This window comes from Vidua chalybeata, chromosome 3 (genome assembly GCF_026979565.1).
Source record: "Vidua chalybeata isolate OUT-0048 chromosome 3, bVidCha1 merged haplotype, whole genome shotgun sequence".
NCBI lineage: Eukaryota > Metazoa > Chordata > Aves > Passeriformes > Viduidae > Vidua > Vidua chalybeata.
The window spans coordinates 44,420,351-44,434,041 of NC_071532.1; the positions used below are offsets into that span (position 1 = coordinate 44,420,351).

At 38.3% G+C, this 13,691-nt stretch overlaps 1 protein-coding gene across 1 annotated transcript in view; it reads right to left on the minus strand.

Annotated features, from left to right (window-relative positions):
• NID1 (nidogen 1) overlaps window positions 1-13,691 on the minus strand; it is a 43,136-nt gene that overhangs the window by 13,453 nt on the left and 15,992 nt on the right. Inside the window, exons 9-14 of the mRNA XM_053938965.1 lie at window positions 13,470-13,613; window positions 12,261-12,389; window positions 9,353-9,496; window positions 8,476-8,598; window positions 1,708-1,932; window positions 915-1,087 (exon numbers count right to left, since the gene is read on the minus strand). Of these exons, the coding sequence (XP_053794940.1) occupies window positions 915-1,087; window positions 1,708-1,932; window positions 8,476-8,598; window positions 9,353-9,496; window positions 12,261-12,389; window positions 13,470-13,613 (938 nt within the window). The remainder of the gene's footprint in view (window positions 1-914; window positions 1,088-1,707; window positions 1,933-8,475; window positions 8,599-9,352; window positions 9,497-12,260; window positions 12,390-13,469; window positions 13,614-13,691) is intronic.

Genomic DNA, 13,691 nt, shown 5'->3' on the forward strand with positions numbered 1-13,691 from the left:
CACATGAGGAAGGAAGCAAAAAAAAAAAAAAAAAAGAAAGAAAAATATATGTGTAGCCAAGAAGTGGACACAACTGACTGAAAAAAACCCAGGAATTGTGATAAGTACATTTCTCTCTCTTTCAGGATTTTTCATAAAGGTGTACAGAGAGAAATGAAAGAGAAAACAATTTCTATTTTTTGTTTTTCTCTTGTGGAATGTATTTAAAGAATTGTTTACCTGGAGTGATCACTTGGTTGGATCATGGTGGATTGTTTGGGCCTGATGGCCAATTGGATCCACCTGTGTCTGGACTCTCAAGAGAAGGTCATGAGTTGTATAGCAGTTAGATATGGTAGTGAGAGAAAGTAGCATGTAGTTTTTAATATCTTCTTTTATATAGTATATTAATATATTATAGCATAGTTATAATAAAGAAATCCTTTAGCTTTCTGAATTGGACTCAGACATCACCATTCTTCTCATTGGGTTCACCTACATTTTACAATAAAGAATAGATTAAGACTTAGGAAAAAAACTTTGAGGGAGTAGGAATGGAAAAAAAGGAAAAAAGGAAAAAAAATCTCCACCTACTAATATTGTAGGTCTCCTAAACTTTTATACCAGAATCAGAAATTTAACAGAAGTGTGAATAGACAGTAGTTTATATGAAGAGCTGCTGGAGGCACGTGAGATTAGATTTTGTGTGCCATTCTTTAAAAGGAAATAATTACTTTTTCCATACCTTAGGTTTAAGATTTTTGACTAGTCAGGTCAGGAATTTTCAGTATCAAATTGGTGGGATACTAAAATTTTAATGAAAAGTAAAAATTGTGTTTTCAACTTAAATTATTGAGGTATGCAAACAAACAGTAGTCTTCATCTTTCTCAGGAATCTTCTAAAAAACATGGACTTAGTATAGTAAATTACTTACTGGAATATGCAAGAGTGCTTTTGCACCATTTTTCTTCATATTGTTTCCCTCTAGTGGAACATGTTCAATTTTACCACTTTGGGCAAAAAGCAAGTGCGTTCCTGGTGGCAGAGGTACCGTGTCTGGTCGAACAGAGGGCCCAACAACAACAGGGGGAACGGCTGTGCTCAGACCTTGTTAATAGAGAAGAAACAGATGGGCAAAAAATTAGCTTGTACAGCACAACAAGGCTCATTATTTGCAGAGACACAATTACAGTCAGACTTCTTAGAAGGAAACAGCCCTATAAGGAGACATCAATAACTATAATCAGATGCAGAAAGCTTCTGAAAATCTTCCCCTTGGCTGACAGGGAAGGAGCAATTGACATAATAGGTCTTTTCATGTTTGCCTCTGTAATTGCTCTTTACTTCAAATGTTTAGAAAAATCTATCTTATTTTGCAGTTGAAGTGAGGAAGACGTAGGAAGGAACATCCTTCATTTCCTGAGGCAAGTCAGCTGTTACAGCTCCCAGAGGGCAGAGACTATCTGGGCCTCTCACTGTTTCAAGGCAAGGAAGAAGCTAGAAAACTTTCTTTTTCAGAAGCTTACCACAGCTGTCCAGATACCCTGGCTGAAGGAAAAGTGTGTGCTGAGATCACTGAAGGGCATGAGACATACCACCACTGGGACAGCAGAAATCTGCATTACTCCAAGTCAGTGCTGTATCTCATGGAAGGACTAAGCCCCCATTGGGGAGATGGTGCACTCAGATTGAGATACCCACAAGAAACAGCTGCTTCAGCCACTTACATGGTGGTCGAATTCCTGGACCGCTTCTGGTGCCATCAATCTCATTTCCATCCCTATCCACACACCAGCAATATCCACTGCCAGTATGGCACTGAGTGGGTAGGTAATTCCCATGCTCATCACACTGGGGAATGAAGTGACCAATTCTTATATCCCTCGGGAAGAAAGCACCTCCGCTGCCAAGAGCTACTTCACGTTCATGCTGGCATTTGGTCTTTTCTACTTCTGAGGAAAATAATGAACAGAGCAAAACAAACCCCAGAGAATATTTCTGTTTTAGCGAATAACTACAGTCCATTAACAGTTAACATATGCTGACCACCTATACACAAGAATTCTTACCTCTAGTAGAACATGACACTGTTCCAAACTTTGAAGGCATGTGACTTCAGAACAGCTTCAACGAGTCTGCCCTATGTAAGTGTGACATATGTGCCTTAAACTTATTTTATCTTTCACTGCCTAGTTTAAAAGGGAACAAACAGGTCCCCTGCATCTTCTGTCATTGAAAGGTCATAAACAGGAGCTGAAAAACATGGTTGCTCTCCTTGAAGCAGATGAGCAAGAACATTCTGTTTGACTTTTGACCCTGACTTCTACTCACTGGCAATTATCCACGGGCTTTAAAATGTGACTAATTAGACAGACCCTACAGCTGCTGAAGGACATTCAGGGATCTGGCTCTTTATGTTTCAATTTTACAAAATAGGCTGAACTAAAATGTACATCTTCTTATATTATCTATCATGCAGTAGGGAAAGTCATCTGGATCAATATATCTTCTAGAAGCCAAAGAACATAATGAAATTAAAAGAATACAATAAAAATAATATATTTCCTATTCCAGACAAAGAAATCTGGCTTGGTTTTACCATACACTTGAGATCCCTGAGAGAGAAAGATGTAATTATGGGAGAGTATCCTTTCCCTGTCAATGAGTTCTACAGACATTTAGGAATACTTAGCACAAACTGTCTGCTGAAGAGTCTTTAACACTACACTTCCATTCACTCCTTTCCTTGTTTTTACACTGCCAAGATTAGGACAGGATTAGTTTTGTGTGGCTCAGACTAGACTGACCCCAGCTGAGCAAAAAACTAATCCCATGCATCTACAGACTGTTGTGGTGTAAATCTCTGTTCTGTAAAAAGAAGGGAGGTTTTTATTGATGTTGAAACCAGTTATGCAAGCAAAAGCTTTGGACAAGTTTCATGCACCTGGACATATTTAGAGAAATATAAATGACTGGAGAACAGCTCACTGAACAACTGCAGTATCTGGCATCGGTTTTAACGTGGGTGGTGGAGAGCCTTGAATCAACCTACAAAACCAGGCCCTGTGGGAAAGCCTCCATTATCTGTCTCAGATTTTGTATTCATGTATTCCCTGTCCTATGCAGTATGCAGGTAAAAGAAATGTTGATTCCAGTAAACAGATGGCTTTGCCACAGGTTTTTTTATTCTAAACTCTCATTATAGGCACTGTTCACAGGAGAAAGCAGGGGGAACACTGAGCATTGGTAAACTACCCCCCACACATATTTTTGTCCAATGCAGAAAAAAATTCATCATTTCATTCCTATCAGCTTTGAGAAACACTATTAACTCCTCCTCAGTACGATACAAGAAAAGAGTTAGAAACTGTTCCTTTTCTTCTTCACATCAGAAACTCATAAAAATAGGGTATATGCCAACAGGTTACAGGTTTTTAATCAATATTCTATACGAATTATGGAAAGGAGGGTGTATACTCTCCCAGATAGGATCCAGTGGTTACACATAAAATATATTAGTGTTGTTGGTGCCTTGAAATATTAATGTCTGGTCTAATTTCAAGACAATGTTCACAATTAGTCTAGCTATGGCAGAGTTTGAAAGATGAAATTGACACAACAAATAAAGCACATTTCCTGCCCTGATGAGCTAACAGCACAAGCTAGGCAAAATGAGTATGAAAGAAAGGGCACATACTGAGGCAGCACAAGGGCTACTTATTAAGCCAGCATCCAGACACAAACCTAAGAGCCAGAAAATGTCCTTCACTATAGCAGCCTAAATGTGGTTTCTTAGTAAGCATGCCTTTAACATAAGTACTGTAGTATTTCATCCAGTCAAGACTCTTCAAAGATACAGAACAATTAGCATTAGGAGAGTTCTCTGATCTTTTGATTGGCATAAAGAAAAAGTCTGTTAAATACAACTGGTAGTGAAAAGAGCAAATAACACCTACCTGGTATAATGGTGCTGCTGTATCTACTACTGCACCTGATTGTAGCAAATGGAAAACAAGCCACACCTGTTTCAAGGCTCCATATACAGGGATAACTAGCCCTGATTTTCAGGAGGTTCTCACCATTCTTGAAACCCACATTTGAAAGGCTGGGCAAATGATCATGTCAATGATGATAAAAATGGTTACACCAGGATTAGTTAATTCTGCCAGAGATTAAACAACCAGTAAAAGCAGGACCTAGTAATTGTTGGTGATGAAAACAAAAACAAGGGGGGACATCAGCTTTACATTAACAGCAGGATCAAGTTACAGTATTTTTCAGTATATGCATTTGAACATCATCAATCATCATTTGCTGTAAAATTAAGTAAAACCCCATCCCCATTGCATTTTGCTGCAGTTGATGCTTGACTGCTGAAGGTAATACACAGACCTAATAGCTTTGTGTTTTCCTACAGCACTCTATGCCCACAGAACTGTTTCATTCTGGAAACTAAGCACTTAATTTGGCAAATAATTAAAAACTGAAAGAAATTATCTGAGTCAGAAGTCAGATGTCATGAAGTAGTGGTATCTTTGGTAAATTCCCATATTACCTTAGTATTGCTTGTAAATTTCCCTATTAAGAAATTTAATTCCATCATTTGGAATCCAGAGGAAGATATACAACCGTAGGTTGCATCATTTGGGGAAGTGAAACAGGCCACATGAGGAGGACAGGATGTAAATATAAAGTCATACTTCTTGGAATAAACTGTGTAGACAAGCCTCTAAAGATAGCATTTTTGGGTTGTAATTTCAAAGATTAATCTATCAGCACATCACTACTCAGTGCTGTAGGGATTGTGAGAGGGTATAAAAAAAGAATTCAGCACAGGGAATATACAGGCATAGAGAAAAGAATGAGGCTTTGGAGGTGATTCAAGAAATACTGCATCCAGCTCTGGCAACCACAGTTCAAACGAACAGTGAGAAACTGAATGAGTGTACAGAAAAATACTCTTAAGACAGAAGCTGTAGAGCAGAACAGAGAACTAAGGTGCACTGAAGAATTTGTGGACTGTGGAACACAGTACAAGTCAGACTAGATACACAGAATGGTGCATCCTGAACTTCAGCTAAATGATCCTTCTTCAGAAGGATCAATTTGTATTTGATGAGTATTAAACATTTTTTTTCAGTTGATTCATGAATTACCAGTAGAAATCTGGAATTTAAAAGTCACTGAAATAGATTATGGAATTTGTAAAAATGAAAACAGAAGTAGCCTGAATATGGAAAGATGAAATGAAAAACATACAAGTACACATTTTTCACATATGTGAAGAAAGAAACAGAATGGAGAAAAAACCAAACTAAAGCCATATACAAACATTCAAGGTATTTTTTAGCCATAGAGGATTGCTCTTGTAGCAGCAATGTAGAAAATTATTTATGGACTTTTCTTAAAAAAGATGGAAGATGAGTAAAAGGATGAGAAATTGAGATGTATGGACATCTCTTATTCAAAGACTTATATGGACATTTTAAATTGCTCCCCTCAGATGGTGTAGAAAAAAAAATTAAAAATCCAAATGAAAAAGCTTCCCTTTGTCCCTCCATTTTCCTTTGTAATTCCTCACTTACAGTTTTGTCCTGGTAAGTGTATTTCTCATGTGAAACCAGTTGCACACAGATGATCAGAGAATAGCTCTTAACAGTTCCTAGTTCCAAGAATCCAGTCTCTCGTTACTGTTTAGTAAACAGTGTCTGGGGTCTGCAGGGGTAGAAACACTCAGACATCTGTTTTTTTTGAAATGGAAAAATGAAGCGTGAGGAAATAATGAAGTACAGACTTCCTTAATAGCTCGGAGCAGCAGGACATTCCAGCATCATTAACTCTTTCATTAACCTACCCTTTCACTCCTACAGACATTCCCATGTCTGTGACTCAAATCCTTTTTTCTTGTTAGTCTACTTGTTTCAAGAGTTGCCATTGAAACTTAACAGTAGGTTTCATGCAATAATAAAGACACCAAACAAGCAAATAGTTGTACATATGTGTTGGAACAGAGAACAGCAAAAAGAACTGAGTATTTGGATGAATGAAACTTTCCATGCTATTAACAACCAGGAAACACTTCAGTTACTACACTGAGACTTATTAGATCAAAACCTTATTGGGTAAAAAGTGGGAGACAGGGTCTCTAATTACAGCTGAATACAATACAGCCTCCCCTGTAATCTCCATTCTGAAGCAACTTGAATGCTGGAGTAAACAAAACTACTTTTGTGAGGCTTCAGAAAGTATAGTTTGTTTCTGTCCCTGGCAATGATTAACTGATGGATCCAGCCACCCTAGAAGCACTAAAGCTTTAGCAACAGATGACACCCCAAGGGCAGCTATTGTTCTATTAACTCTAAGAAGGGAGCAATTGCTAAGTTGTAAACACTGCCATTGCTGCAGACTATCTTCACAACACAGATATTTTGTACTTCAGTCACAATTCAGCAAAAGCGAGACTTCTTATCTACTCAGATTTTTTTTACTGCTCAGAACATTTAATGAGCAGAGACAATTGATACACATATTTCTAAAGCCTGTCTTTTACTGGTAATACAAAACCATATTAAAAAAAATATCAGTGAGGCATATATGAAGACTAACAAAGCCTGGCAGAGCTCCACCCACTAAAACAGCAGATACAAAACTCTTAAAAATATTTTGTTACTGCTATTAAAATTGAGTGATGGAAAAACCCCTATTCAAGACAATTGCGTTGAGCACAGAAAGTGAAAAAGTGTACAGGATAAGTAGGAAATAAAGTAACTACAAAATAATACCATGCGCTTAATAGTTGAGTAGACACACTAACCACTACATAAGAAAAGGTGTTAAGAATAACAAAACAACTCCCCTACTTAAGTAAATCATCACATATACTCAGAAGAAAATTAATTGTGTCCCTGTAATAAAGTTAATTGGCCAATTGCAAATACCAGTCTACCAAACCACCTGTTTCATCTACAAAGGGCACATGGCAGACATGAAAGCAATGCTTTTGCCTCTACATTTCTACCTGAAGAACTGGAAGCTTTAAGGTTTGATTTGCTTCACGTTATTCACATCAAGTTTCTCCTCTAGGAGAAATAATTTTGGTTTTATCAGCTGGATAGTTAACTAAATATTTTGACACAAGTCATAAACACCAGTTAGTTCCTCATTCATCTAGCACTAAAATGAAAATACACATGGGTAATTGTGCATGAAATGTTAGTTAAAAATTATATTAAAAGATTGACAAAGTGGTGAAACCTATGCCTCAGAATTAAACACTTGAAATGCTCCTGAAATTTACCTATGACATAAAAATCTACAAGCACTGGGTGATTTCACATAATGTGTTACTGTGCACATGGTCAAGTGTCATGTAAATATGATCCAAAATTAGAATCAACTTTGTGATTTTTTTTTTCCTCTCCTCTGTACAATCCTTTGCCTTTTGGTTTCAAAAGTTGATCATCCACTTGTGGAAAAAAAGGTCAGAAATTCAGAATTAGGGAATATAGAGGCAAAATAAAAATATGAAGTCTCAGGTAGTAATATCATGCCACAGAGACAAGTGCTTTGAAGCAAGCACCTCCACTATTAAAAAATAACAAAACAACCCAACCAAAACACCCGAACCTTTTCTTTCCTTCTGGTCCTAGGATATTCTTATTACTCTTGACAGCACAGTTTGAGTTTCAGCCTGTTGAGAAATGCCCACCAGCAAGAATCTTAGAGGAAGAAGAATTTGGTTTGAATATACTGAAAAGTTAGGGTTTACTTCCTGGCTGAAAGAGTCACTATCTACAAAACCTGAGTGCTGGCCCATAGGTTTGCCATGCTGTTGAATTAAAGTAAAATAACAATGCTACCTTGTACTCCAATGTTCCTTCCTTTTTTTTTTTTTTTTTAAGTATACCTTCAAGATGAGTTTTATACTTCAAGCCTCAAAGTACAATGGGGAAACAGAAGTGTGAGGGTAAAGAACTTTCTCCTAAATAGAGAATAATCTGGATAAATATAGAAACAGGTGCCAGCTGGAAACTGTAGTCTTTCTAGACCACAGGCTGTATGTGGCATGTAGGCATATAGATCTTACTGCAGACAACAGCCTCATTACTTTGGTCTCATTTTTCACTTTCTCTTGTAAATATTGCATTCATTTGCATTGCTAACAATTCCAGATATTTTATGGTAAGTGATTACTGAGTATGCAAACCAAATCACCCCCACTGTCAAACCTTTACAGAAGGCAACTTCAAAAGATAGTATCAGCTTGGGGCTGAAAACTGCTGGGGACAGAATAAACAAAACATAAAAAGTGATAGCACTCAAGATACAGTTTTGACACAAGCTTGGTAAAGTCCAAAACTTTAAAGACTTGAGAAGAATAAAGACACCAATGTGGAAGTAGCACTTTGTTTCAGAAGGGAATCAAATTAAGATATATATTCTCCAAATTCCAAGTTATATTTCTGGTCCAACTTTCAAGAACTATAGAATTTTACCTCCTAACACACATCGGAAACCATCCCCACGATAACCTGCCTTGCAGTGGCAGCTGAAGGACCCAGGAGTATTGTAGCAGAAAGCATCTGGATGACAGTGGCCCTGTTGACATTCATCTACATCTGTAAAAGAAAAAATTAATCTCAGGTGACTGGTCTTTCTGATGGACAAACCAGAGTGATGAAATAAAGTACAAACCTGTCACATTTTCAGGCTCCTATTTTAGGGTATCTGATTAGACAGACAGTTCTTTGGAAATACATCTAGTACAGAAATGCGAGGGAGATTAAAAACAGGGCTGAAGAGGGGGAAGGGGAAGCATGCCTGTATTTTAGGTTCTCTGTCTCAGCAAATCCCAGGATTCTCCTGTTCCAAAGGGTAATAGACATTATTGACTCACACAGTATTTTAGACATATATGTCCATATTTCCCAAAGAAATGACTTAACATAGCAAGAGAAGTAGGATTTGGCTAGCCATGTTTCCAACAAGTAATTAAGTAAAGCTCCCCCACTGCACTCATACTGACATGAAACAGAATGCAATTTTTTTTTTTACATAATCAGAGCACTTTGTTTTACCACCTTAGTAATTTAAACCAATACAGTGCAAACAGTTGCAGCAGACAAAGGTTTGCAGCTGCAACTACTGCAATTCCTGCAGCTATCTCATCTTGGACCTTCTATGAATCAAACATTGAAGAGTAAATTCAAAAACAAGAGGAGGAAAAGAAATGCATAATAAAAATTCCTGCCTGAGAGACTCAAACTATGAAATTTCCTACTTGAAATGACAAGTAGGTAAAGGACGTGACAAAGACCAGCCCAGTAGTGCAACACAGAGTATAAAAGCCCCACAATAAATGGTGCTACCCACCCTCACAGACACGCCCATCTCCAGAGAAGCCAGGGAGGCAGGTGCAGATGTAGGCGGACCCTCCAGTGTACACACACCGAGCACGCTGAGGAATGTCACAGCTGTGTGTGCCCCTCTGGCAGTGGTTTACCTCATGCTCCACAGCTGCAGGTTAAACGTGTAAGAGAGGAATGAAATTCTGAACTTTCCTTCACAAACTCTAAGCCTCATAGTAAGTTCATATGAGAGAACAACATCTGTGAAAGATTACAGAAGAGAAAGGAAACAAGGAACTGAGAGGGTTTTTGCTCTGGGGATTGGCCTTTTTTTTTTCCTGAAATCTGCCCTTTCAGTGGTGTTAAATCTGATTAATGTTTTACAATGAACTGACTGTCCTCAGCACCTCACAGGTGCTTGTTAATATAGAATGGGGCAGAAAGGCTACCATAGTGACAGATCCTGATATTTATGTCAGCTTTGGTTATGAAAAGGAGTCCTGAATGAAGAAATGTAAGGCATCTCACAGAGCTACCTCGCATGTTAGCTAAGTGGCCAGTTCACTGCCCCGGGAATTCTTTAGATGACCTGCTACGCTAACCTAGTACTGACCCAGGGCTGCTGTCACTTGGCAACAAGTAAGAGCTGTGACTCAGTGGGAGATAAACATATTTGTAAACTACTGGAGAGATCTGGGAACAGACCTGCAGCTTTTCATAACTCTCTCATGTTGACAGCTGTGGCTCTGAAGGCACTGCACTACTTTGTACATAAATTGTTTTAGGAAGTTGCTGCAGCTCTGCCTATGCTTACCTATTACATCAGAGAACAGGGAAGGAAACCATGGTACTTGAAATAGGAAGAGGTAAAATACTACAAAAATTTCACGCCTGAAAATAGGGTATCCAATGTGTACATCTAGGAAGAGAGTTCCAACTGCTGTAACACTGAGGCTGTCTTTACACAATTATGACAAGGATTTGACGGGGGACAAGACAAGACTCTACAAAGTTCATTTCATCACAGCACACAGATGGAAACTAGCAGAGTGTTAGCAGGGAAATAAAAAATCTTCTATCAGAGCCATATCTGAAAACACTCATTTTTTCTGTTTCTCTGGGGGAAATGACATCATTGTTAGAATCATTAATATCTTTATTTGATGAAGTAAGTTTCAGATTAAAAAGAAATTTACTAAAAACAGTATTATAAATACATATGGTAAGAGCTGGAGCTCAAAGGGAGTCTCCAAGTCTTGTTTCTTATCCTACAAATAGGAGGACAAGATTTATTTACAACTCTTATAAAGCTACTCAGTGAATCACACAGCTGGTATGAAAAAAAGTGCTGGTTCCAAAAGAGCTGAGTCAGAGGTGGTATTCCAGAGAAACATACAAAAGCACAGAGAGCTGCTGTAGTCCTTTCTGGGATTCAAATTCTTGGTAGGTTATAAGACCTTCTACTGTGAAAAGATTACCATGACATTTATTTTCAATCTCTTGGGAAATTAGAGTTTATCTTCCCTCTCTTCAGCCTTAAAAATGCAATTTGTTTTTGGCTGAAGGAAGGGCTCAAACTGAAATCCTTCAAGCTGGGCAAGGAATTACTTAGCACTTGCTAAAAGTGGAACATCAGCTTCATGGGAAAGTGGTAGAGTGAAGCTGGTGAAGTCATGGCTGGAGGGAAAAATGTTCCCTTTCAGGTCCAAGTCACAAAAGTGCAGTGTTTGACATAATGGAAGGAACATAAAGCTGCTCTTCCACATCTCACCCTATCCTTCCAGTGGCCTTGGTAGAAGGAGCTGCTTTTTCTGACTGCAACAAAGAGAATTAGGGTGCACTGTGAATTAGGGAACAGACATGAATTGTAATTCTTACTGGAGCAGAAAAATTTGGCTTGTAACAGAGTGTAAAACACAGCATGCAAAGCCACAAACTCAAGGAAAGTAATGCAACTCTGCTATAAGATGAAGGCTCCTCCGTCTTTGCTGAAGAACAGTCTTGGTATAATGAGCAACAACCTGGATGCATTAGCTGATCAAAGGGTAGCTAAACTTCCACCACAAAGCCGTCACAACAGAAGCAAAAAATCCTCAGCTGTTTTCACTTCTTTCAAAAAGAAAGAGGAACTTCCAGACATACTGGAAGAGTGTGTATAGGTTTTGTTGGTATAGAATTACCGTCAGGTTGCAAAGATAAAATTCTAACAAGAAAAAAAAATCTTGTCTCCATTCTATCCTGACAGTTGCAGCTCTAGAGGTAGAGTCAATATTCCTTTATTTTTATTTGCCATTATCCCTCTTCTATCTACCATTTGTGAATTCCCTTTTCCATAAGGAATTTCTACAAATTTAGTGAAAAATGGCACAGAGGAACAAGAAAAGATATCCCTTGTTAGGACAACCTTAGTCTAGCAAATACAGATTAACTCAGGCTTCCTCCAGAAAAAAAGTTTTTAAATTACAGAAAAATAAACTAGTTCAGTGACAACTACTGAATTTACTATTTAATGGTCCATTAAAAATGAGCTAAGAGCCAAATCGCAAAGATTTTAACAGTGAAGTGATCTGCAGCTACAACTCCTTTTCATCATCATGATAAAGTATCACCTCAGAGTAAGTCTGCGATAGCCAAGACACACTGGTTTAGAGCTGCGCACTATCTTGTCCAAGGGATGAATTTGTAACTGAAATCTCATCTGTTAAATTGAACTCTGGATTAGACATAAGAAGCAAAACACAAACGCCCAAAAAGTCAAAAGTATACCACTTAAAATGCAGAAAAACCTGGTAATCATGAGCTGCAGCACAAACTCCTGAGCTCTACTCACACTAGAAATCAGCACAGATTGTGAAGCAGTGTTTTCTATCCTTGTGAGATGGATCACAGCCCAAAGGCTGGTGGGAAATGCTTTTTAGAAACATGAAACTCACCAACACAAGTCCACCCATCTGCTGCAAACTGGTATCCCCCAACGCACTCGCAGCGGTAGGTTCCCGGCTGGTTGTTGCAGTCTGCATTGCTGCCACACAGCCCTGGCTGCTCTGAACACTCATCAATATCTGGGGTATTAAAAGGATCTTGGTTATTACAAAAATGCATTTAATATTGATGCCAGAAAAACAGAAACTGGAGAACTCTAGATTAATATCAGCCTTCTGTACTTAGGCCATGGCTTGGATAGACCATACCTCTTCAGAGATATTAATAATCTGAAAATAACTTTAGAGGTAACTGTGTCCTCAGCTAATCTGCACCAAAAAGAAGAAAAACCAGAAGTTGTTCTATCATGGGGTAATAAGGGGATGCCATGGGAAATTGCAGAAGAAAGAGAAGCCAAGGAAAATGCAGCCTTAGGTGATCAGAACCAATGATAACTACTGGGGGAGCATGAACTCTAGGAAAGGCTTCCTTCCCTTTTCATTATCCATAGACATGTCTAATCCACTGCTGCCCAACTCACAGCATCAGAGGATTAGAAGGGACAGTGTGATGCCTTTGTTTTCATTTGCAAGTTGATTAAAGGGTTGGAGTGGAAGGAAAATTGTGCTTTGTGTTTTAAAAGCCCCCAAACTTTTTTTGGTAATAGGGAGGACACATTTCTTAACACACACTTTCTTTCACCTCTTGAAAATGAGTATTAGTTTGATTGCAAGGCAAAATCCAAATACACTAGGAATATAGAGCTAGACAGAACTGGGAAATATGAGTCTTTTGGAAAAGAAATGGATTTTCAAAGTAGATAATGAAAAATATTATTTCAATTAATTGCACATATCTGTGCTCTGTCCGCACGTGCATTTCCTATTTCTCAACTCCCTTGAGAACTTTTAACCTAGTTGACTCATTTTAACCAGAACTTGCATTACAGTAAATTTCTCACAACTAAGTTCCCACATGTTTTATAAAAAGATGAACTGGGTGGGAAAGATGCTTTGCAAGATAGGAGAACATACTCTTCAAGACAGTCAAACTTGCTTTCTTTGATTATTGAGATACCTGGCCTAGCAACCCTCTAACCTTAAAAATCAGCCTCACTGGGCAGTTTATTTTGCAGGAATTGACCTGAGGGTCAGTATACCCCAAGGAAAAGAAATTCTACATTAGCTTTCATTTTGCAATGTATTGAAGTCTTCTGATACCGTAACAAGCATTTCCATCTCCACGGAAGCCAATTGAACATTCACAGAAGAAACGATTCCCAGTTCCTGGACGGCACACAGCGTTGGTGTCACAGTTATGAGTACCAGTGTAGCAAGGATTCCGGTTAATATCAGCAGAACCATCTGGCAAGAGAGATCGTATTTAGCCTTGATGAATCTGTCCAAGTAATAGCACCTAGTTAAGGCCAGGAAGGAGGTTGC